This window comes from Chiroxiphia lanceolata, chromosome 5 (assembly GCF_009829145.1).
Source record: "Chiroxiphia lanceolata isolate bChiLan1 chromosome 5, bChiLan1.pri, whole genome shotgun sequence".
NCBI classification, from domain to species: domain Eukaryota; kingdom Metazoa; phylum Chordata; class Aves; order Passeriformes; family Pipridae; genus Chiroxiphia; species Chiroxiphia lanceolata.
Window position 1 is genome coordinate 35,969,491 of NC_045641.1, and position 26,114 is coordinate 35,995,604.

The 26,114-nt window shown below is 35.2% G+C and overlaps 1 protein-coding gene across 2 annotated transcripts in view; it reads left to right on the plus strand.

Moving 5' to 3' along the window:
* The window catches only part of RAB3IP (RAB3A interacting protein), a 32,504-nt gene that overhangs the window by 5,574 nt on the left and 816 nt on the right, over window positions 1–26,114 (plus strand). The window contains exons 2-10 of one of the 2 annotated variants that reach the window (XM_032687934.1): window positions 2,598–2,873; window positions 3,083–3,344; window positions 10,195–10,290; window positions 12,718–12,795; window positions 13,181–13,384; window positions 17,807–17,935; window positions 20,143–20,255; window positions 23,569–23,668; window positions 23,775–23,844. In XM_032687934.1, coding sequence (XP_032543825.1) covers window positions 2,623–2,873; window positions 3,083–3,344; window positions 10,195–10,290; window positions 12,718–12,795; window positions 13,181–13,384; window positions 17,807–17,935; window positions 20,143–20,255; window positions 23,569–23,668; window positions 23,775–23,844 — 1,303 coding nt within the window. In that variant the 5' untranslated portion in view covers window positions 2,598–2,622. The remainder of the gene's footprint in view (window positions 1–2,597; window positions 2,874–3,082; window positions 3,345–10,194; window positions 10,291–12,717; window positions 12,796–13,180; window positions 13,385–17,806; window positions 17,936–20,142; window positions 20,256–23,568; window positions 23,669–23,774; window positions 23,845–26,114) is intronic. The other variant, XM_032687935.1, reaches the window with a different exon arrangement.

The window sequence follows — 26,114 nt, forward strand, 5'->3', positions numbered from 1 at the left end:
CAAATATATGGAATGGTGCGTCTTTTAGCCTGTTGCTTACTCAATGTACTTAAAGTGTTTGCTCCAAACAGATAGCCCTGAGGTTTGTACAGAAATAGTAAAATACATTAAAAACCAGCAAATAAACTTTTCCTGTGCCTTTTTTTTAACTTGGTAAAAGTGTTTTCTAAAAAACAATTTTTGGAAAAAAAAAAATTGCATGGCAAAGTTCAGCCCAACATGCAACTGAAAACAATCAGTGGTATTAGTGATGTGAAATTCTATGGTACCTCTACTGAATATCAAGGGAGATTGTGAGTTTTCAGAGCAGCTAGGAATATGTCTTTCAAACTTAAAATAGAAACTAGTCAACAGAGTGGAATATGTGACAGAAGAGTTGTTGCTGTTTTGCTCTCATCCGGGTCTTAATCTTTACTTCTGTTGTGTGGATTTGGATGCACTTTCCCAGGTACTGTAGACTTAAAAAAGGCAAGGCATTTATCCAGGCAGCCTTTCCACATCCCTATTCAGAAGCCTGTGTCTTTTGTTAATGGTGAGGACTGGAATCCAAAGAATCAGGAATTGGAAGTGACATTTTGGTGTTGTTGCTGGTATGGTGGTGTTGGGTACAGCTTAGTTGATAGTCAAAAAAGAGGAGAGGAGTAGAAACATAGAAAGGGAATATGTTTGTGTAGATATGAACCTGACTTTGAGACCTGCAAGATGGATATTTTTCAGCCGGGATGATGAACTATAAAGAACTGTTTCTGTAATTTTTATTTTTTCAAGATGGCAGTATTTTAGCTTATTAAATGTAGAATAATGACATGTAATAGTTGCACTATTCTTGAAATTTAACTTTGAAAAAATGTCCTGTAGCTCTGTCAGTCCCTTCATTTTAATTTGTTGACTCAGCAAGCCGTATCATCATGTAGAGCATGTAATTATAATGCTTCTAATAGTTAAGAAGAACTATAATGAAAACAAACAGCAATATTTGCAGAAGTTACTTAAACTCAAAATAAGCTTTTAATTTCTGTGTTATAGTAGAAAAGCTCCAAAGCGCAAAACTGTGACAATGTTTTTATGTGTGAATCATGTTTGTACAACTGGTCCTGATAGTTCAAAATAAAACGAATTTCTGCATAAAATTTTCTGCAGAAAAAAAACCCTGACCCAAAATGTCCCTTTTTATTCATGTAAGGTCCTTTTTGTCCCTTCAGTCCGAGCGGTTTCTTACAGGGGGCCTGATGTTTTCCTTTTTTTTTTCCTGGGAGGAATTAACAGAGAGAAAAATTAATAACATAATCTTGCTATCTGAACAATTGAATTTCTTCCACATATGCCTACCAATGTGGTAAAGTTACTTGTTTAGCACTGATAAATACACACCACAATCCTTGAGATTCAGAACAGTTTTGAACAGTGTTCTTTAAGCTTAAGATGACCAGAAAGTATTAATGTGACTAAAACACTACTTCATATGTAATTTGGGGATTCCATTCATGGTGTTTTCTGTGTGTTTTACGAAGTAGCTCATGAACTGAATGTAAGTTGATGTTACAGTCTCTTCATGGTTATGACTGTCAGCTTTCTAGTTCTTCTCCCTGCCTCGTGTTTTCTGATATAAGATCCAAACTACTTTTTCTGTAAAATGCAATGTATTATTTTGTTTTGATGCACTGTTCTTTTTTTGCATGTTAAGTACCTTTTTGAAGCCTGAATTTTCTCTCTTCTGTATTTCAATAACATGGAAAATGTTTGGGGTTTTTTTTTGTTTTGCAGTGTACAAGCACTGCTAAGTAATTGCTTCACAGATTGCTCCATACTACTTCCAACTTAAGTTTTGAATTATGCAAAGACTTTTGTCATCTCTGATAAACTGACGGAAAATAGGGCTTGTAATATCCATGTGCTGTACTTGTTTTCTGTTGATCTTATGAAAAGCATATGTAATTAAAAAATAAATTGAAAGATATTGCCAGTTAAATTGCCAATTCGTGGTACTTTTTTGCCTGTAATATATTTTTGGTATGATACTTCTTCACAATTGTCATGATCACTTAATTATGTGATGTATTAAATATACATCATCATACTTCACAAGAAGTCTTATTGGCAAAGTCTATCATTTCAGTGAACTGTTACAAGATCAGATGAGTAATTTAAACAAAACTACTATGGACTGTAATTTATTTAAAGGTTCACTGATTTCTCTCCTAGATTATTTGCTTCATTGAGATTAGAAATGGAAGCTTTAGGTTTAAATTTTTTTTTTTTTTTCACTAATTCCCAGGTCTCTCCTGCTTTCATGAATGAAATATGTTTTGATGCAAAACAACTCTAGGCTATATTAAAGATTACTTTGTTTTATGATGTAGAATGTGTTCTTGATTTTATCATCCCATTTAGATGCAGTCTGCTTTTAGATCAACAGTGCAGCGTGTGGAAAAAAAACATTTTTGGCGTTTGAAGTTTGTACTTTTGCAAGAACAGTCCACAGTTTCCTTTCTATCACGAAGTATTCTGAACATATTTGAGTGGTTTTTTTAATTCGGATACCTGTCGGATATAATTATTTCCTGTTTGCATTCTGATAATGTGATTCTTTCATTCAGGATTTCATATGATGAGGCTTTTATTATGGCCAGTGATCCCTTGGAAGGCTTTCATGAAGTGAACCTTGCTTCGCCTACTACACCAGATCTTCTTGGAGTAAATGAGCCAGGGACTCAGGAACAAACTACCTCACCCAGTGTCATCTACCGCCCACATCCTTCTGTTGTGTCCTCCACGCCAATCCAACCCAATGCATTAAGTGTTTCTGACCTCCCCACACAACCTGTTTATTCATCTCCCAGACAACTGAATTGTGGAGAATTATCAGGTGTCAGGTAAATTCCGTGTGTCTTTTTATTTAAATTGTTGATGTTTGTTGTATATAAGATGTTTGCTTTATTAAAGATAAAATTTTGAGATTACTTACAATTATGTAATATTAAATTGTGCCCATAATTATACATTCAACACCACTACTGCCATTTCTAAAATATTTATTCTTAATGTATTATATAAATAAAAAAATATATTGCTCTCTTTACAGCATCAATGTTACCGACGCAGTACTTTGTTCTACCTCTGGACCCCAGAGTGGGTCATTCAATCACAATAATGCCAGGAAGGAGAGCAATAACGTAGAGAGAGAGTTTTTGCAGGGTGCTACAGTAACAGATGTTGCTGAAGGAAACGAAGATATTTTTGGGTTGAGTACAGACAGTTTATCTCACTTACGGAGCCCATCTGTACTGGAAGTAAGAGAAAAGGGCTATGAACGATTGAAAGAAGAACTTGCGAAAGCTCAGAGGGTAAGGTTTGTTGTCTTTTCCTCCTGCTTTTTCTCTCTTCAAAGTGTTCCTAATATTGCAGAATGATAGGTGGTCAGAAGGTACACTTGAAGTCTCGCAGTGCTGATGACTTAGAATTATTCCTTGATAATGTTGTTTTTCTAGTGCTGCTGCTGCTACTTAGCCATGGAGGATTTTCCTGCAATATCATATTAAACACACTTTCTCTTTGAAATGTAGGCCATTCCTTCATTCTGACATTCGAGAACAGGAGTAATTTTCTGTCATTCTGCTGTTAGTGAATAAGTTTTCACTGGCTGATTATACACCTTTTGAGTCTTCTTTCTCCTAAAGTATAAAAGTTAGCATGGAATTTAATGGAATTTATAAATGCTTTAGAAACAGAGATGTTTCAGAGGGGAATGCCTGCATAGGAAAGAAGCAATAAAGATGTTACTGGTGTTCTTTAGAGTACTGTTACACCACACCTGAAATTGAATATGGGTACCTTTGAAGACACTGTGGCTCAATTCATTAATATTTGTAAAGCGCTTTGTCTTGTTTGGTTGGATGGTGCTATATAAATGCAAAGCCATTATTTATCACTTTAACATTCCTCTGTTCTTAAACTTTTGAGTAGATTTAGTGCTGTTTGTATGTGTGCTGTTTGTATCTGTGCCCCTTCATCTCCTCTAAGGGATTCCATCCTTGCTTAGATTTAAGCTCATCTTATCTTGTGTTTGACCTTGTTTTCCTCTGTTACCTCATCTCGTTGAATGCAGTCATCATTTCTATCATAGTTGCATTTGCCCTTGTTAATGTGAGTCTTAAATATGGGTTCTGACATCACTACTTCTGTTGATTGTTTTATTGCTGAATAGTGGCTTCCTTTGCTAATGTGTATGTTGGTTAGCTTTTGACCACTGAAAGAAAACATGAACATGAGCTAAGTTTGAGGACCTTGCATGTGAACATATAATCCTAGCAGTTAAACTTGGAACCTTAGAAAGTAAGAACAAATTAATGTTTAAACTTTAGAAAAGCTCTTCTAGCTCGTTGCAGTATACCAAATTACAGGTCATGTACTTGAAAACCACAACTGGCTACAAACCTGCTACTATTACCTTGGAATTATCTGAAAATTCTATTACAGTGTATACCACATTGTCTCTTAGAGATTGAAATGTTTCCTGTTTCACACTGAAATTTGCTGAGGCTATTTTGAAGGAAATGGCTTGAAGGCTGCTAGGACATACTAACTGCATGTTAGGTATTTTCAAACTTTGGGTGGTCCTAACAAAAGCAATTCAGCTCTAACTTGAGACTGTTGATGTCAAAGTTCTTGCTAATTCTCAGCTCCTCATGTGATTCTTAACAGTGTTATGCTGGATGGTTAACTTATATTTTGTCTGCTTGTCTTTCTAAACTTGCACTGTTTCAGAACTGCACAATCACAGCAGGAGTCTGTACAGACTGTACAACAATAAACTCTATTCCTTCTGTTATATCTACTTTCTTCCCCTTCCTATGTGAGGACTAATTTTTTCTATCCCTAATTCATCTCTGGTTTCTTTCTTTCAAAAGTCGTGGCTGTTCACATAGTGCAGTACCCACCCTGTGATACTCAGTGTCGTGAAATCTTTAAAGTTTTGTTTTGAAGTATATTCACTTTCATTGATGAGTACTCAGTTCAAAACCTGTAGGGATGTAATTAATAGGTAGTGTCTCTATGTAGCTGATTGTCTTTTGCTTAATGGCTTTAAATTCTCTGTAATTCTCCATGCTGTTTATTAGGAACAGTAAGAAAAATGAGATTTACAATTTGGACTTGAATTTTGTTGAGCTTATTGAGCCTGGAAACTTTGCAGGCTGCAGATTTCCCAGGAGTGAACAAAGTAAATGCAGATTTGCTATTTTGCAATTTTCATTTGTTCTGAATTTTCTACCCTAACTTTATATGATTGTAATATACATCAAAGATTGCTTTTAAATTGTTGCAGTTGTGATCAGAAAGGGAACTAGAAAGGAAACGGAAACTTTGAAGATTTTTTTTTTTCATGTCTCTTTTTGGAGTGCAACTTTTTTCTTAATGTGCTCTCTTTTTTTTATATTAGATAACGTATGTATGATGTATAATTGTTAGGCATTTAAATATGGTTCTTGAATATATTATTCAGGAATAGAATAAATATTTTTTTTTCTCCTTTGTGTATACCTTGTATTTCTTAAGACTGCAGACTTTTCAAAATAAACAGCATTGCTAGCAAAATTGTTAATTAAAAAACTCTTTCAAAAATTTGTTTCTTGATCAGAGAAGTATGCTTTCTACTTCAGTCTAGATCAGTTGCAACATCAAATCATGTAATAAGATTGGGAGAAGGGTTGTGTCAGAGCTAAGAGCAGGGCAGTATTCTGTACTAGTGGAACATATAACAGTTTACATAATTTTGCCTTTAAAATTTTCCCTTACTTAAAACGATGTAGCTATTTTCAATCTTTGAGACAATTCAGATAATTTTTTGCTTATTTTCTCACTGAAGTCTTAATTTCTGGCCATGTTCTGAAAGCGGAACTGAGTAGTCTTTGCTTTAGATGATCTGGACTTTTCTCCTTATTTCACTGCCTTTTTAAAGAGCATCAGGGAAATTGAGAAGCTGTCAAAAGGCTTAGTGATTCAATGCCTGGAACTTTATCTCCTCATGTCTCTATGCATTTGCATTTTTTCTGCCATGTTTGGATTGAACTATGTCACTGTGGTTACTGAAGATAGGTCAACCACATGTAAATAGCCTCAGAGAGAATAGGGGTGGTATTTTGGTATATGGTATTTCTTTATGTACAGACTTAAGAGAGTCCCAGCAAAGGAATACCTTTTGCTTTTCGTCTGGTTTAACCAACACGTTGCTTGCATTTTGGACAGCTTGCTTGGAGTTTTTGTAGCAGTTTGTAGTCATGTTTTCTGTGAATTTTTGTGTGATTAGTCCCAAAGTTATTACTGTCAATACATTGATGTCATCCATGACTACAGAAAGAAACTTGGCTTTCTATGTTGATATGTTTTCTCTTGGAGAGTTGAGATTTGGATGTCACTGGTGGTTAGCGCTCTTTGATGAGGAAAGAGCACTCTACTGGAGATGCTGGTTGCAAATAATGTGTTTGGTTTTCATGCTTCCCATGGTCTTTCGAGTAAGATCTGTACACTTGTTGGTAACAAGTAAAACAAGTTTGACTTTTTGTAATGGAAATGTGAATTTCTGGTATTTTCCTAACAGAGTTAAATTGAGTTTTTTTTCCACACTGATACAGTGATTCTTGTTAAAGAGGTGACAGTATAGAACGTGGTATTGTCAATTTCAGTCAATAGTTTGAGAACTTGATTTTGAGATCAAGATTTTTCCTTCAAAGGCTTCGATTTCTGTATGCATTCTTCATCTCAGAAACAAACTGAGTGTTACAATTTGATCTTATGTCTTCAGATCTGCAGTAAAACCTGACATTTTTAAAACTTTACGTGGATTAATCAATAAACAGGTTCACGATAACTACTCAGGAATTCCATGTACTATACAGTACATTCAGCATTTTAAACTTTTTCCTTGTTATTTGCTTATAAATTAACAGACAATAAAAATGAGAATGCTCTAGAACTCCACTTAAGAGTATGCTTTCAAGCTTTTCTAAAAATCCAATTGTAGTTGAATTGTAAGGCTACAGGCTTGTGATTGTTAAAGATGTCTTGGTTCTCTGAAGGTGTTTGAGCAGTTCTTGTCTGTCTTTGAGTGATGAAAGTTTTTGGTTTCCACACCTCTGATGCTGTTGAAGTGTATTGTAGGCATAGAAATTTTCTTAGCCGAGTAGAAGACTACATGCAAGCATTTTATGGCATTTTATGATAATTCTGTTGTTTGTGAAATTCTACTAACTCTGGAAAGATATGCTGGACTTTCTGTCCCATTTAATACCCTTGTGAATATGGTTGCAATGGACTGGTTTTTATGTAGCTTGTTTAACTTGTGTGCTGAGTGAAGATGAGTCAGATAGGAATGCATTCTACTTTTTTGACAATTTCAGAATTCAGCAGTACCCCACAGTTCAGAATTTAGGTGATATCTGTAGAAAATGTTCTTTCCTTGATATTATGCATCTGGTTCTGACTTGGTTAAATTGCTGAATTAGATGTAGGATGATCTTCTTTCTAGAATTTAAAGTGTGAATGGTTTTGAAGCAGTAATTTGCATTTTTTATCTCACTGCTTCTTTTTAAAGACCTACCCTGTAGTCTGTTTGAGAAGATCAAAGTGAAATAAACAACAAAATGACTCTTTGATACAGATTTTTTTTTCCATGCTAGTTAAATTTTTTTATTGCCTACTTCAGTGAGAATATTTGTAGTGTGCTTTATAATAGTTCATCATATTTTTTCAAAACAGTATTGTTTGAAAGGACTGCAGCATTAATGGTTAGTCTAGCACACAGAGTTGTCTTTTCTGCTGCTTTTTTGGGTATGGCTGAGAAGTCTTCAGTAATGACTTTGACACAGGCAGTAGTAAAGTTTCCAATAACTGCTAAGCTTTTTGCTTAGCCCTGCCTAAAAGACCTGAGCTTAAACTTGCTTAACAAAAATAATGTATTATATTATGCTTCTCCTGAATCACGTCATGGGAACTTACCCAGTATGTGACAAATCCAGCTAAATAGCGGTGTGTAGTAGACTACCTGGTGTTGTCTCCTTTTTGTTTTTGTTAAGTAACTTTACTCATCTGCTTAAATTTTAATCTATTCCCTCCTAATCTTTCTGGTTGCAGGCAAAATGGTAACTGTTTTATGTAAATAGTGTATTGGGAGTGATAGCCCAAAAGTGAACCGGAGGTAGTTTTACTTTCATTGTTAGTTTGACAACTCTTGACCTGAATGTTAATATAACCTCCTTTTAAGACATACTGATGTGTACGTAGCATCATCCTTACAAATCAGTGAAGTAAGCCAAAGGAAATGTATTGGTGTTTTCTCTGCATTTGTAGGAAAAGTTGAAACTTGAGCTTTAAGCATTTTTCATCAGAATCTTTCATTTCCTGATTAAGAACTATACTTAAGAACCAACACAAAATTAAATTTTGTTTCCCTCTTTCTTTCTTTTACATATTTTTTTCCCCTTTGTGTTTTTGTATTCATGCCTCCTTCTGTAGCTATTTTCCTGCTACCTTTTTTTTTTTTTTTTTTTTTTTTTTTTTGAGGAAGAAAAGGATAGGTCACTGCACAGAATTGTAGCTAGTGAGTAAGAGTTGAGTACTATTTGAGAAATATCTTGTTTGGAAAAAACCCTGTCAATTAAGTGATGCCTTTCAAAATAGTTAAAAGGTTGCATATGGAAAGCAAAAAATCCAAATGACAAACTAGACTAAAAATCAATCAAAATGTCTGAAGTTAAAACCAAATAAAATAAGGGTGAAATAATGCATTTGGTACTAAATGAGCCTAGCAGAATCCTTAAGCACTTGTCCAATCTAGGAGCTGAAGTCAAAAAGGACCCTTCACATTACAGAAAGATCAATTGCCCATTTCACTGCAGAAATGGAGAGCAAGACCTAGTATTGGCATGCTCCAAGGCAAGATGCAGTTTCCCAGTGTTGCGTGCAACATTATTTCAGTCATGAAGACTTAAGGAGAAATACTAACCACCTCCCCAAAACACATGGGAAGCTGCCATTTCAGCCTTTTTTTGTGACTCTCTAGTGACTGGCCTTCCAGAGTTTTCTGAGGGCAGATGTTTTCTTGGCTGTCTTGTGGAGGTTTTCAGAGCAAACATTGCTAGATTGTATTTGAAGTCTTTAACCTGTCAGTGACAGGGTCTTGCATTTCAAGAGTGACAGCAGTGTAATAGCTATCTTGGCAGGGGGAAGAGGAGGAAGAACTGAATGAGAGTGGGAAGGGAGTTAAGGCAAAACAAAAGTTTGAAAGGTCAGAATTGGCTTTTTGCTGCTTTTCTTTCTTTTACTTTTTCTCTACATCCTTTCTTTCTGCAAGAGTTTCCTGGGTTTAATGGCTGGGGAAGGGGAGAAGAGCTTTTCTTTCAAATTTCTTGTCAACCTTTTTGTACTTCTCTGTAAATTACCCCGTTTTCTCCTCAATACAGATAAGATTGGGCATGTGTAACCCTTATATTGCCAAATCTATGTTAAAATCTTACTGTAAAAGTGGTAATGGTCAGACCTTTGCTCAAATTTTAGTGGTTAAGAGAGCATTTTGAATTTCATTACGTTGCTTTAGTTTTATTTATATATCTGCATAAACAAGAGCAAAGATATAATTACAGTATGATTTTGGAATTGTATTCGTTGTAAGGAGATATTCAGGATAGAGTATTTATAGTAAAATATATTTTAAAATTTATTTAGAATTGGGGATTATCTTGAGACTACTTTTTTTTTTAAATTTGTTTTTTTTTTAATTTTTTATTTTTTAAAAAGGATTACTTTATCTTTAAGGAATGACTAGACAGAACTGATGTTCTGTCTGTCTCAATAATGAATTTGATCTATATTTTAAGTGAATTTAGTCTTTCATACTTTCAGGAAAAAATGCTTTTTTTACTCTGGAGAATTTTGGAAATGTTGATGTTTAGCTAAGGGATACTTTAGATTGGCCTGGTATATTTCTGTATAGCAGGAAGAAATAGCTGTATATGCATAGCATTAACAATTGTTTTTAGTGTTAAGATGAATATTTTGAAAGGCTTTGTTTAGCAAAGGTTTTATGCTCCTCTGATTATTTGTTTTTTTTGTTCTTTTTGTCCCCCCTCTCTTTTGGTATTAGCTTTAAAAGGCCAAATTACTACTCTTAAGTCAGAATAAATAACTTTCAATTTTCCATAGGAGCTGAAGTTAAAAGATGAAGAATGTGAAAGGCTTTCTAAAGTACGAGATCAACTTGGACAGGAATTGGAAGAACTTACAGCTAGTCTGTTTGAGGTTTGTTGGAGTCTTCAATGTGATATACTTAAAGGAAGCTGAGCCAGATGTTTTATGTAGAACCAGTGTATTGTATGCTGAATTTTTCTGCAATAAGCTTTTAAAGGGATTTGTGTCCTGAAGACCTGGGTGTTGAAAGTAGAGGCTTAAGAGCAAGCAGCAGACTTTTCACTTAGATGAGAGACGTCTTATTGAGCTTGTCAATCCGCCTAGACACAAAATCAAGAAAATAAGGAAAATATATCAGCTTATTTTTTGGCATAACTATTTTGAGACAGCTTCTCTGTCTGACAACAAGGCTATCTAGATAAGAGCTAAATTTGGGGTTGCTATGGTGACTAAATAAAAAAATAACGCAGTACCAGATCAATGGAGGTTACAAGTACATAACTTAACCATGTTTTCAGCTTCTGAATTTTGCTACACCCACAGACTTGAAAAGAAACATTAGTACTGAGTGATGAACCAGGGTGAAACCTGGTTACCAAGTGAGAAGCCTGAACTTTAAGTAGGACCAGCAGTAGTACCAGCAAAGATTGTGAGATTGTGTTATACAGAAAAAAATCCTAATTCCATACTTGAAGAACAATCAGTTCTCATTTTATTTTAGGAATATATGTAGGAATGCCTCAGGCCTAAATTGTGGTATCTTTAATTGTCAGAATAAATTTCATAATCTGTGGATGATTTATATGTTTACTAAATCCTAAGTATTGGTTTTCAGCATATGCATAAAGATACAATATTAGATATGTTTTAGAAGCAGTGTTTAAATCTATGATGTTGTATTGGTATAAGAGTACTATTAAGAAGCTTAAAAATACTGACATGCAAAAATCAAATTAAAAACTGCTCTATGGGTTTTGTTTCATCATCCTGGCAGGACAAGTTTACTTAAAATATTAAGCAGTTCCTATGTGTAAAAAACAAATGGTAGACTGGAAGGGTACTTTTTAGCATAAATACCTGTGTATGTTGGGGAAGAGAAAAATATTGGGCAGATATTTTAACTGTAGAGGAATAAAAATAAAATTATCAGTGAAATTTTATTTTTATGACATTTCATAACTTAGAACAATGTGTCAGTTTGTTAAAACTGTGTTAATTGAGTTTTATTTTGTGATTTGATTTCACTAAGAGGCCCTAACAAGACACAGTGGTGAGGTTTATTTATTTTTTTTTTTTTTTTTTTTTTGCACTGGCATCTACAGCCTTTGAAATCATGTTTTATTCTGAATCCCACTAATTTCAGCAACCATGTAAGTGGATATGCTAGAGCTTATATTAATCCCAGTGGAGGATCAAGAGTTGTTTTGCATAGCTGGATTCATATAATACATTATTACACTGTAATAGCACAGTAACATGCTTTGCTTTCAAAGGTGCATCACTAAGCAGAAACTGCATGATCAATGTTAAATGTATTTGTACACATTGTATAAATGTGTATGTTCCCATTCCTGCATGTGTCTTGTTACTTAAGAAAATTTTACAAACCCATATTACACAGCTGTGTTGTATGCCAGTGGGAGCCAGATCTCTTGGTATGATGATGTACAAACTTTTTTGTTTTATTTATATAGCGTCCAGATGTGCTAGGCGCTTTACAGATATGAAAAGCATCCTATCCCAAGTAATTTAGTTGGTGGCTCTGATATTTCAGTTTTTGTTGCCTTCAGTAAGTATCGCATGAGAACAGTAATCTGATCATAGGTGCAAATTGCTGGATCAGAGCCTAAGCAAATACGTTATACAGACAAAAGGCTTAAAGGTATGAGGTAAAAGGATGTTTAAAAAACTCTGTCCTTTTATGCTTTTTTCTTTATTGGCTTAGCCTTGTTTCTTTACTTGGATTTTTTTTTAGTGCTTTTTCTGTTCTACTTAAGAAATGTTTATTAAATGACAAACTGTTTTTATGCTGTTGCTTTGTCTGTTTTGCTAATGGCAAGAATTTAGACTTCATAGTTGTTTGACTGGTTCCTTCGTGCAGAAGTTTACAGTTGTCTAAAACTGGTTATTCTGGTTAGAAGAAGGTAGAAGTTCTTTTGAATGTGCTACTGTGCCCATGTTGCTTTTGTTGCTACTGGTTCAGTCTTTCCCTGGCGGTCAAGGAACTTGACTTGTCAGCCACTGAAGTGTAACTGGAGCCTGGTGTTCATGACAGGTATTGTTCCTGCTGGAGGGGGGTGGGTGGAGTTGCTGAATTTCTGAATCTGGACCAGGACCAAGGGGAAGAAACTTGGTGGGCCAGTGATGAATCCAAATGATAGATTTGTAGGGGTTTTTTTTAATGTAACTATTTCATTTCAGATTATTACACAACTTAATATTCACAAGTGGTCTCCGTGAAGCAAAAGTATGTCCTTAGTTGTTGGATTTTTCATAAATTTGTGTGAGGCATTTACACTAGATAAACATTTTTTATAGGAAGCACACAAAATGGTTAAAGAAGCAAATGTCAAACAAGCTGCAGCAGAAAAACAGTTAAAAGAAGCACAAGGAAAGGTGAGCTTTTTTTCTAGCTTGCTTGCTTTGTCTTTTCACATGGTTTTAAATTTAAAGTATGAATCATAAAGATATAGATAAAACATTACCTGTATACATTATATTAGAATATATACATAGTTGTTTGGTGTTGCTTGACATATTCTTGGCTAACACACATGGACAGGGTGTTTTAGCATCATGTCAGATAGCCAGCATGGTGCATAGGAAGTGAGTGTTACTACGGTATGCAATGGCATAGACATCTGTGTGCTACTGTTGTTGGAAGATGGCATCTTGTTTTGAACCAAGATAGCTGGAGATTTTGTCAATTGATTCAACATATTCTTAACCTAATATATTTTTTTGTTTGTTAATGACTTTATCCCGCTCCACCCCCCTGAAGATTGATGTCCTCCAGGCTGAAGTAGCAGCATTGAAAACACTGGTACTGTCTACTTCACCAACGTCTCCAACTAAGGAGTTTCAGTCTGGTGGAAAAACTCCTTTTAAGAAAGGCCATGTGCGAAACAAGAGTACAAGCAGTGCTATGGGTGGCAGTCATCAGGACCTTACCATGATGCAGCCAATTGTAAAAGACTGTAAAGAGGTAACAGTATAAGGATTGTTCTATGTTTGCTGATAAGCTGACTTTATTGTTTTGTTTTACTCACACTAAATTTAGTATATATTAACTCTTCATGTAATGCTGACTATTTTAGAGGTGTTTTTCGTTAGTGAAAGAACTTTACTTACATACCAATAGGTGGTGGTTCTTCTAAGTCTCGTTTACCTTTAAATCATTAAGGAAAAATGAAATAAGATTTCAAATATTGGAATTAGTAATTTAAAGATGGTAATTAAAAAACCCAAACAATAAACCAAAGCAATAAAACTGAATGATAAGTCCTGGTGATTTTTTATGAAGTCCTTTGCTGAAAATTCATAAACTTTCATAAATGATGTATAAATTATCATAGAAAAGAAGAAGAGTAATTTTATAGATAAATAATGGGTGAAAGAGGCCAGGGAAAAGGCATAATCAATGACTAATTAGAGAACAGGAGGAGAAATACCACTGGAATTGCAGGGGCCTGTGTGATTTTTTTTTTTTTTTTTTTTTTAAAGAATGTACTCATGTATCTGAAAATGGGGAAATAATGAGGGGAGAGGTTGGTACTTGAGTCCCTGGAATGGTAGTAACAAAAATTGACCAAAGAGTTGAGAAGGAGATTATTTTACAGCAGATGAAATTCTAGATAAGTTTGAGAAATGAGGCATCTAGGGAAAAAATGCAACTAGCAAGCTTGCAGTTGTGAACTTGGAAAGAGCTACATTGTGCTGAAAAAAAAAGATAGCGTCCTTGTTGATCATTGTCTGCAGACACCATCTCAGTGCTCAGTGGTGGTCAAAGACCAACAGAGACTTAGGAATTCTTAGGAAAGGAATAAATAGCCAAAGAAAAAGCATTACACTGCTGTATAAACATATAGTAAATGTGTGTTTCTATGCATGCAGCTATATCATCTTCATCACAGGACATAATGAAAATGTGAGGAAGTGTGACAAATGGTCAAACCTATGGAAGGATTTCTGTGTAGAGAGAGATACTTGAGGTAGAAGAAAAACCTCTGCAATCTCAGGTGACATGTGGAAGATGAATGATGAACAATTATTAATGAATTCTTGTAATAAGAAAACTCTGGAAGCTAAAAGGAAAATAATTTTCAGTCACATAATGAAACTTTACTCATTGTCATGAGGTAGCAAGATTAAAATATAAATGTGTTCAAAATATAGTCATGCAAAGTAACAAAAGCCTCTCAAGGTATATAGAAGACAGATATGACATTTGGCTTAGGAAGCTTCTTTAACTACAGATTGCTAGGAGTTTTGAGGCTGTAAAACGAATACATATCACTGTCTTTCCTCTCATATGTCTCTTCAGCCAACTCCGTGGCTGCTGGCCGTTGTCAGAGAGGAAACAGGCCAACTGGATATCTGATGTGGTTCAAAGTGGTTAGTTTGTACTGGACACATTTTTACAATAAACCTAGAAAATAAAGGTATCTTTCAGTTTTGTTTTCATACTCAAACTTTAAAAAAAAATAAATCAGAAGATTTACAACCTACCTGCCCACTTTCAGTGGTATCCAGTATATTTTCCTTATTAAAACTGAATCCTTGTTGCCCCTGAGAAAAGGGGAGAGCTGGGATGGAATCCCATTACTTTGTAAGCATCACACTGAGGTCGTGGCTCAATGAATTTTTTAAGTGTTGGGCAAGAGCGAGAGAGGGGAGAAATCTGTTTTGCCTCAATTTCTTGTGGAGAGAAGGTGGGGAATGTGAGGGATATGCTGCAGAAGAACCAGTCTGCCTGACATTTTTCTTTAGTTCAGTCTCCTTTTTGTTGGCTGCATAAGGAGACGCTTTGAGGCTGCTCAAGGCTGCTCAAACTGGTGACTGCTCTTCCAGTGGCAGCACAGGGGATCACTAAGAAACACATGGATTTTCCACCCACTGGGACTTGAGTCTTTCTATTTCTCATCTGAGCAGGAGTATTTAATGGAATGTAGCATGGGGTGAAGAAAGCAAGACTGCCTTTGGCATGGTGGCTAGATCATGGTTTTAAGCAGGAGAGACATGCCTTCCCAGCTGCTTTTGTTATCCAGTGCTTTGTGGTTTTGTTTCCTGCTTTTAATTATAGTTGGTCTAAGGTAAATGTTTTTGCACTTCTGGGAGCTGGGTTGAAACCCCAGTTCTGTCCCCTTCTTGCTAAATGTTCTTACCACTGAGTTAAATTACCCTTTGCATGTCTTTCTTCTAACGTTGAGTGACTCAACTTCAAAAGGGAGTCTGAGAGTTCTCTTGCTTGGGGCTATGCAGTGGTGGCCTTTTGGTGTGGGGAATATAGCTTTAGACTCTTATGGAGAGTCTACCACCTGGAGATGTTGGATGGAGCTGGGTGTAAATACATCAACTCTCAGGTTTCTGTGTAGAATGTAGACAGAGTCAAGAGTGGCTGGCTGTCCACCCTAAGTTGCAGTGGAACTAGAAGGATACCAGCATCCCAGAGAAATACATCCTAGCATGTGGTAGTAACCTCCTAGGATAAATTGACATGTGTAATGATTTTACATATTAAAAAGATTGAGATAAGCTGAATAGCTACCTGGATCTTAAGCAAACAGGTAGCATCCACTCACTGTAAATGCTGATAAATACTTCAGTGTCGTTCAGAGAGCTAAAATGTTTCACTGATGTTGTATTTTACTGTAAATGAAAACATAAAAAAAATTAACTAGAATTATTATTGCATTTGGCTGTATATTTAATTTGTAGTAATCAAAACTGACCTAATGAAAATATAAGTAAAGACAGGGAGGAGGTATAAATGTATCACATTGTAGAATGGAAAGGAAGAGCATCAAGCTATGTTCACTGAACAGTTTTTTCAAGGCAGCTTCTTTATAAACTGCAGGTTTGGGTAAAATTGAGTTAAATCTAGAAAATAACAAAGTTAATAAGAAATGCATCTCAATTTTTAGAATCCTATAGTACAAATCAAAAAGAAATGTTTTTCTGCTGGTATCTCTTGATTATATTAATTTTAAAGCCAGACCTGAGATGGATTTTAAGGTATGGGAAATGTTCCTTGAGGGAGCAAGTTACACCTATTGAATTTCGCTTGTACAATGAAGTTGGTGGCTTACCAACCAGGACATTTATGGACTAGCTTAATTAAGATGGTTGTTCCTGATTGTACATGAGTATAAAAGCAAGTAGCTCTAATGGAAAGCAGATTTTCCAGCCTAATTTTTCAAGGAAAAAAAAAGAAAAGAAAAAAAATAAAGTTAAACCAAAAAACTCTGAAAGTGACAGAAGAAATCCCCCAAACATATATGTAAAAGAATGGCAAAGTGCTGGGGACTCAGAGGAGGGGGTAGTGCATGGGGAAAAAAAAAAAAGGCTGAATGAGGTTGGTTCAAAGCAGTACACTGATCTTTATAATAGGATTAAAAATCAATTTTTAGCATACATTATATATTTTCCTCTTTCATTATGTTACCTATATTATTTGTTTTTAATAATACCAAACTTTAAATTCACATCCTGGCTTGCCTTTTGCCTGCAGTGTGCATCATTCTCATAGTTTTAGGAGCATAGGTCTGTTGTAGTACAAGAAGGGGATTTAACCAGTTGAAAAGATGCTGAAGCAGAATGTCAGAACCAATCTGAGGCTGGTGTTGCATCTGGGGAGCAGGATAGTGTTTCATATCCCAGTGGGGACTGGCAGTAGTCTTTTATGTTGGATTAGGAGCATGTGTCACAAACACTCATCCCCTTTCTGCTTGGTTCGTGTCCTGGAGCCCATGAACAAGATTCTTCTCAAGTAACCCTAAACCAGATGATGTGTTTTGGGAGCACCTCAGTGTACTCCAGCTGTTAGTGGGTAGCCAGCCCATCGGACAGACTGTCTCATAATGTAAATGTAGATATTTAATAGCAGTCTAGTACCGATCTCCGGAACACCAGACTGAATAGCTGCCGTCCTACTGCTAAGTGATCTCGGTGTGGAGATGACAAAACAAAATGTTTTCAAAGCAGGTAAAATTATCTTTTCCTAATGCAGAGCATGGTTACTCCCAGCATGATTTAATGGGTTGTTTTAGCATTTCCTCTTGGACTAGAGGAGCTGTGGGGGAGCAGGCTCATAAATCATTCCCAGTGAATATCCTTGCCTTTCTGTTGGGTGATAAAGGAGAGAGTTTGGGCATAAAGATGAAAAATGAAGTATACTTTTAATTGATTTATACATTGACTTCCTGTTTACTTCTTTTGCTGTATTTAGTGTGTTTAGTCTATTTTCTTTAAGTGTTTGGACAGCAGCATGTTACAGTCAGTTGAAGTTGTTTTCTTTGAATTTCTTTGCTTTTCTGTAACTCACATAAGTGGAGATGGACCAAAATACTGTAATGAAGATGCTGTGATAATTGCAGTACTAAAATATGTGAATCTTTGTGTGTTCTAGGCTGACCTGTCTTTGTACAATGAATTTAGATCTTGGAAGGATGAACCTACTATGGACAGAACGTGTCCTTTCTTGGACAAAATTTATCGGGAAGATATTTTTCCATGTTTAACCTTCTCAAAAAGTGAGGTAATGGAAATGTTCTAAATGTGGTAACTGACACTTCCCTTTAAATGTATTACAAGAACCCAGTAGACTACTGAATTGTTTTTAATATGAAGTTTAACCATTTTTGTTTCATTAGTGTATGACAGTTTCCAGTGAAGTGCTGAAGTTTAGTCTGGAGTATTAACCATTTTTTTTCTTTTGTTTATACTGTTCCAGATATGGCCGTTTTAGGGCTACTTCCTGTAGATGTTACTCCTCTTTGTCAGAATCTGATGTTTGTAAGAATGGGTGGAGGCTTTATTCCTACTACTTCAAAGACTGTAAAAACAGTGTCCTGTCCCAGTCTCTTGTTAATACAGGGGACAGTAGAGACTAATATATTTAATTTTGTAGATCAGTTTTCTCTCACATCAGTCGAAGGAGACTGCAAGCAAGTCTGAGTTTTCTTGAAGAGAGCTTTTGAGTTACAAGAATTGGACTTTGGGATTTTTGATTCAACAGGCGCAGTTTGGAAATAGGATTTTAGAGGAATTGAATTATGAGACTTTTTTTTCCTTGTGCTATTCCCACATGTTCTCCCATATAGAGGAAAGACTGGAATTTTACCTATCTTGGGATTGCAGTTCCAACTGCTTTACTTTGTTTTTGTTCTTAAGCAGCGTTTACAGGCTGTAGTTGGGGTATCAGTAAGGAAAGGCAGCGTATTCTTAGATCTTTATTAAAATAAGAAATTTTAAAACCATAACTATTGATATTTTTTTCTCAGTAAAATTAAACCCTTTGCATAGAAAATCCTGCATTTTCTTCATAATTTTTATCTGTTATTTTCAGGAGGTGTTATGTTCTTGTCCCATGCTTTTCATCTGTGGTTACTTTCTGACCATAAGCATGCACAGTCTTTTAGTTAATTGTATATTGGTTTGTTATTGTTGGTGTACACCATCATATGAACCTCTCCCACTAAAAAGTTTACTTGGTTACTATAGGAATTAAATTACTTCTTCAGTATATGTAAGTAGGCCATTCTGTTGTCCTTCCCAGCAGCTTAATTTTGGTTTTGTGCTTCAGTGGTAATATAATTACTGTAGATGTATATTGCCTCTTAAGGGAAGCATGAGGCTTCTCGCACTTGTCAGTTACATCATTTATTGTTTTCAGATGCTGTGTGTAGTGACCGACTTCTGTTTTCACTTGGCTATTGATAGGCTAATGTGCAGTTAACCAAACAATAAATTATACATGTGTTGTGTTTCTGAATAATTGGAAATGCAGTTATCTGAATGGTTGAAGTATTACATCAACTGTTAGTAGCCTCCTGTGTATATGTATAGTGTTTTTCTTTGGGGAGATGACAGAAAAGGAGCATTTCATATAAACTACTTTAATACTAACATTCTGTTTTAAAAAATATTTAAAGTACAATAGAAAAAACGTCTTTATTATTGAGTAGGAAGGAGCCTTAGTACAAAATCATTTCATTAATAACATAAATTGCACCTTTTTTAAAATCAGGTAATGGCTTTTACTTAAAACAATGGTCTTGGGCAAGTGTTTAGTCCAGTCAAGCAAAATGATCACATTTCTAGTGTCTTGTGATTGTGTGTTTATAAAGAATTAACATAAAAAAACCCGAACAAAGTTGCACTTTGTTTTAACTAGACTAGTGTTTGAAAGTTGCAACTGGCTTCTCTATATATTTTGTTGGCTTTTCTGTATATTTTTCAGTCTTACTTGTTTGTACACCTTTCTAAAAGCTGAAAAAGTTACATTTTTACTTGTTTTATTCAAGATAAAGAAGCATGCTGCATAATTTTGTATTTTTCATATAACACAATAAAATTAGACCAATATTTAAAATAAAGTTTGTGCCATATTCAGTCTCTGACAAGAACACAGTATGTATAAACGTATGTGCTATTTGGGCATATGAAGAATGGCTGAAGATACTGTTAGCTTTTTAATCATGCTTGACTACATTCCTGGCTGTAAAGAAGTTACCTTGCCTCAGGGAAGGCAGGGTTATTTGGAGGGCAGAATTTAAGCAGGAGCTTGGAAATGGGACCTCCTGTTCAATGATGAAAGCAAAATCTCATTTGTAATTGAATTTGTTTGGTGAGTTGATTTTTTTTTTTTCTATGTTGACTTTCCAGAAGAAGAACTATGTCACTGCTTTTAGGCAATGGATAAAGAAGAGCTGTTTTTAACCGGTTTCTCAATTTCTCTTGCAGTTGGCCTCAGCTGTCCTGGAAGCTGTTGAAAACAACACTCTGAGCATTGAACCTGTTGGCTTGCAACCTGTTCGATTTGTGAAAGCTTCTGCAGTTGAATGTGGGGGACCAAAGTATGTAAACTAACAAGAGGGGTAATCTTGACTCATTTGAGATATCTCTTGGCTTGAGAAAACTGCTATCAACTGATGACCTCAGTCAAATTTGTGTATCTTAAATTTAATTTCCTAAAATCTAAGACTTCAAGATGGTTGTTACAAAATTTTATGGGAAAGTAAGCAACTAATAAATGGAACTTTAAAAGAGACTAACATAAAACAAACCTTGCCTTTTGGGGAGAGCTGTGTGATTCACTTACGATGCATTGACCCCAAAAGTAACATTCACCTCTTTGGAGAAGACCATCCTGATACTTAAAACAGATGCTTTTGACCTAGGGGCTCTCAACTGGAAAGCATCATGAAAGAAATAGGTGTTGGAGTAGTACAGGCTGAATATGTGACATCTGGAGGATTTGTGGCGTAAGAAATTTAGAATATATGTAAGACACTGACAAAGGTAGCTGAAGGATTTGAAAACAGATATATAGAGTAAATCCTCTGAGTTTGAGCAGGAGGAATGTAATGAAGTAGGAATGAAGGTGAGTGGGAGTTTGAACCTAAATTAGGAAGTATGCTTGAATGACAAGAAGGTTGTTTTAGAAATTCTGGAGTGGTCCTAGAGGAATCTGAAGCAAGACTTGTTGTCAGGTACAGATACAGCTGTTGAAGTTAGGTGGGAGGGACTTGCCCTGAGACACTGAGACATTGATGGATGTGAAGGAAGGGATTTGTAGTGTGCTTCAGCATATGTCAGAGTAAGCAAACAAGGTCAGTGTTAATTTTGAGCCTTCCAGATCTTGAGAAGGACATGACTTTTCTCTAATACTTGATTTGAGAGAATTTGATTTTATGATAGAAGTCTTGCATGAAAATGTTTCATCTGACTCTTTAAGATTTTTTTCTTTGTCATTGCTATTGCTTTTTAGTCCTTGTTTTTCCTCTGTTTTTGAGTGGAAGAGAAACTACAATTAACATATCTCAAAATTCTTTCTCTTTAAAGAAGCTGTATAAAATGAAAATTGTGTTTTATGACAGTCTTTGATCCTTTCTAGCCTACAAAATAAAAGCATTCATATATATTCCTCAACTTTTTCCTGTCACTAGAAAACACACTTTTTGAGCTGTACCAGCTCTTCGTTAGAAGGGCCCGCACCAATAACGGAGCTACTCAAGGGGTAGTGAACTCATGTCCAAGAGCTGCCACGGTGAACTGTGTTCCATGAGTGCAGCAGAGAATCCGGACAGACAGAAACTACTGAAACAAGTCATGTGTCAGAACCCAATTGGCAAATTGATTTAAAGTCATTGTGGTTCAAGCAACTTCCCTGTATCTTGACATGATGAAATACTTACTCAGGAGACTCAATTGCATCATTCAGAAATTTCTTCATATTTTTAATCTGTTTTCTCCAGTCTAATGTAGTTTTTTAATTAGAACTTATGAAATCCTTAAATAGTTGGCTAGATATATAGATTAACATTTTTATATGACAGTGCACAAATTGTAATCTAGTTATTTGAGCTGTATGAAAAGGTTGGCCATATTCCTTTCTCAGTTTTCCAGCTGCTGTGTATCGACGAAAACTTTTGTGATGTTGCTTGTAAATAAGTAATAGGTGAGGAATGTGCAGTATTTAAGTGTAGTTTGACAGCAAATGGGCTTTGCCTTGTATATGATCACTGGCACTGTATGGGAAACAGGTGTTCCAATTTTCATTGAATCAGAGTAGCAGTTTCAGGTTTTTATTATTATACAGTGCATAGCGCTATTTTTATTGAAACATCTTAAATACATAATATAGACAAATAATAACAAAAACTAGAGTAATGTTTTTAAAGGTTATTTTGTTGTACAGTTGCATGGGGAAACAGATGCATAACATAGTGGGCAATAGCCCAATAGCAAAGTAAGAAGTAAAGGGTGAAGAGCCATGATAGTAGTAAAGAAAGGTTCTTGCTATACAGAAGGTACTGAATGGTGCCTGTGATGGTGTGCAGTAAGTGCTGCCTTAACAAAAGACACAGCTGGGTTTCCCCACAAGACTCAAATAATTGTCCCTGTGGGTAAAAAAGCACTAAGCTGCATGTGGGCCATACAGCACAGAACTGAGTCATCAGTAGTAACCACTGTGCCAGCATTTAACCCTGTGTGATGGAAGACAACATATAAAGGTAATTATGTAGCCAGAAGGAAGAAAAGGTTTTATTTTCCTAGCACTGAAAGTTTGTCTGTCTTCTGACAACAACCAGACTGAAATTGTGATCAGCTTGCTTCAGCTGCTCTAGGATTTCTTACATCAATGCACTGCTCTCAGTCCTCATAAACTGTTATGGAAAGTCATATACACACTTCAGTTTTCTCCTGTCTTACATGGTTCTGTGGACCTGCTGCAGGCTATTTAAAAGGCTTGTGAGCCACTGTTTAGAACCACAAAAGCTTAGTAATTTTTGTTTCACTTTTGAGAGGCTGTTTGTTCTTAGACTCACTAATTTCATGAGGTAGAAATGGGAGGGAGGAGAGTCAGCAGCTTTTAAAACTAATGAAACAGTGGTTGCCATGACAGGCTAGTTAATCTGAGATGCTATATTACAGACATTCCGAATAAATCACATTCTCCTAATTTTTAAAAGTTCATTGTCTTTTCCTAATTTTTTTTTTTTTGGGGGGGGGGGAAGAATTTGTGGTGACTGCTGACCTTTCCAGAATACTGCATGGAAATACGTAAATTTAATTATTTTACCATTACTTTTTGTAGCGGTAACATAAAGAATTATTGCTGGACAGCTTATTTTCCTTTGTTCCAAATTATTTGACACTCTGAATATAAAATATGATTTCAATTTGGCCATAAATGCAAAGCTGGCCTTAGAATGCATTTAAGAGAGGCTTCAGAGAATTGAATGCTCTTCTGTAAGGCTGATATTTTTTATGATGAAATACAATATCGAGTGGAATTTTTAAAATATCTGTTTAAATGTTGACATCAACTGATAATTTAAATAATGCTTATTTCACGTATCAAGAGTTAATTAAAGAAATCCACTGCACCAGAGTTGTCAAGCCAAACTTGAATTAGTGAATATGAAGTACATGCCCAGAGCTGAAGAAAGTTTTAAAATTCAAAAAAGCATCAAAATGCACCAGTATTGGAATGAAATTAGTCCTTGTGGAACTAAAATAATTGCCAGTGTAATGTAAAATGAAGATAGAGACTCATGTATCTGCACCAGTGTGAAGCAGTTAGATTAATACTGTAAACACATGCAGGTGTTTGACATTAATGTCAGATTTGTTTATTAAATCACGTGACCTTTATATTTGTAGGAAATGTGCTCTCAGTGGACAAAGTAAGTCATGCAAGCATAGAATCAAATTAGGAGATTCAAGCAGTTATTACTACATTTCTCCTTTCTGTCGTTACAGGGTAAGTAGATTTACTGTGATTTCATTTTGCATAGTTATTTACTTATTTTTTTTCCATACCGTTATGCAAAATTATATTAACCACCATTATTTTTTTATGAGTTCAGATCACTTCTGTGTGTAACTTCTTTACATATATTCGATACATCCAGCAAGGACTGTTGAAGCAGCAAGATGGTGAGTAGGAAATTGTGTTTGGTGTATATGAACAGAAATTTAAATAGTGCCTGTGCCTAAAAGTTGCTTATCTACACACAGTAGCTGTGACCTGACGTTACTGGAAAGCTATCAGTTTGTAGTCATTGTGGTAATTTTGAGAATGTGGTGATATTTCACTCTCCAATAAACTTATTTTTTTCAACAACAACAAATTAAAACACATTGATTTTTAGTCCTTCTGAAAAACCCTTATATATTATTCAGTAGGAAATGTTATGAAAAAGTCTGTAACGAGGAGTTAGTCACAATTTTTCCACACGGTAGTAAAAAATCAAGTCTTTCACAGAATATGGAGATATTTTAGACCAAAATACCTTCAGTTTGGTTTGATCTGAGCCATTTTTCCTTTTGCTTGGTGTTTTTGTGTCTTTTTATTTTGTACATTGAGAATTGAGAGAGCCATTCTTGCCATACTATTTTTTTGGGGGGAACTGGCAAGAGTGACAATATTTTGGGTTCAATTGTAAAAAGTAAACAGGAAGCCTGTTATATATATATAGAAAACCTGTATATTGTAATGATTCATCTGAGTGCAGCTGAAATGTCATTGCAGTAGCATGGCAAAATCTCTTGATTAGGGCTCTGGTTATAAATGTAAGGCTTGATTACTGTCCACCCCAAAAGAGAAATGTGTTTTTTACTGCCGTTGCTTCAGGCTGTGGGTTTGAGTTTTTTCTACCATTGTTACCCAGCTTCTTTGTTCTTGTCAGAATAGCCTACCCAACAACTCTATTTAAACCATGTCTGCACAGCAACGCAGAAATTTGCCTAACTGTGCTATCCGGTTTCAGTATGTCCATATAAAGGATGCTTGTGAAAATGTATGGATTGTACACTTAGTTACTTAATTCTGGAATTTAAACATCTATTGCGTGTTGGAGTTGTAGTTACTGGTCTTCATTTTCAAGACCCTTTTACCTGTTTATCACTAGAAAAGAAAATGAAGATAATTTGATTGTGTTTAAACTGCACACAGTTGATTTAATTGTTTTTCCTGTCCAGATCAAAGAATATTACCAAACAGCCTTCAGTCCAAGGTTTTTTTGAAACAGGTCATATCACTTAGGCTCCCAGATACGCTGAGCACAGATAGCGGAAAAAGGGTCATTAGCCTTGTGTCAATAGTTAATTAAAAATTTTACTTTCACTGTGAAAATATAATTTTTTTAGCTCAGTTGCAGTTTTGAAAGTAGAATAAAACAGCATTGCAATGTTTATGGATGTCTGTGCGTTTCATTTTTCCAGTTTTCAAGTCTCTGTGGATTTGCTTCATCAAGAATTTGACTGGAATTAGCCCCACTTTTCCTATCTGACCTCTAGTCATCTCTTCTGATGTTTCTAAATTTCTAGAGCTCAGGATTTTAGCTACATGGAAGTATTTTGTTTCCGTGTCTAACCTTGAGTACTTCTGAGGTGCTAGAGTGTTCCTTACAAAAATAATGCTATTTATTTTCACTGTCAAAGGGCCATGGAATTTACCAGAAATCCACCTATTTCATAAACTAAATTATGTTTAATAATACCTTCAGATGGTGGTAATTTTTACTGATGTACCAACATCGCTAAAGATCTTGAAAATGCGTTATTTAAAATTTTGTTATGATGTATAATTAAAAGGCTTTTACTTTGACCAAAAGAACCTATGAAGTTTCAACTAAACATTATTTACTATTGAGATAGAAAAGCTAAGTTAATATTTTTTTACATCAAATAATGAAATATTTTCAGCATTATCAGATTTATTTATTCTTCACAAGACGTTCAGACAAAAATTGAGTTTGGTGTTTCAGCTCCATTATCATCTTTACTACTAAAATACAAAATTTGCATTTGTAGCTTTATGTAAGTATTTCAACAATACCGTTACAAGAATGTAGGCACTCATAATAATTGTCTACATAATGTGCTGTGTGCATTTCTACTAATGCACCATGTAATTTTTGAGACAGAGCTCACTTTTACAAAAGTGGTTTCTGAAATACGTTAAGGGAGACCTTGTACTTTTTGTTCAGGTTAATTATATTAGTAGACATTCTATGTTAGGATCTTGACTACATGGAAATTATTTTTGTCTTGTAATTATATACTCAATTTTGATTTGTGGCATCCAGAAGTTTACAGTATGCACTAGAGTCATCAAGTTTAGGAAAATACAGATGAAATAAGAAAAAAAGGCCTTTCCTACCCGTCTTATTGTTGCTGCAGATTCCTGTAGAAAAAAAGAGGGA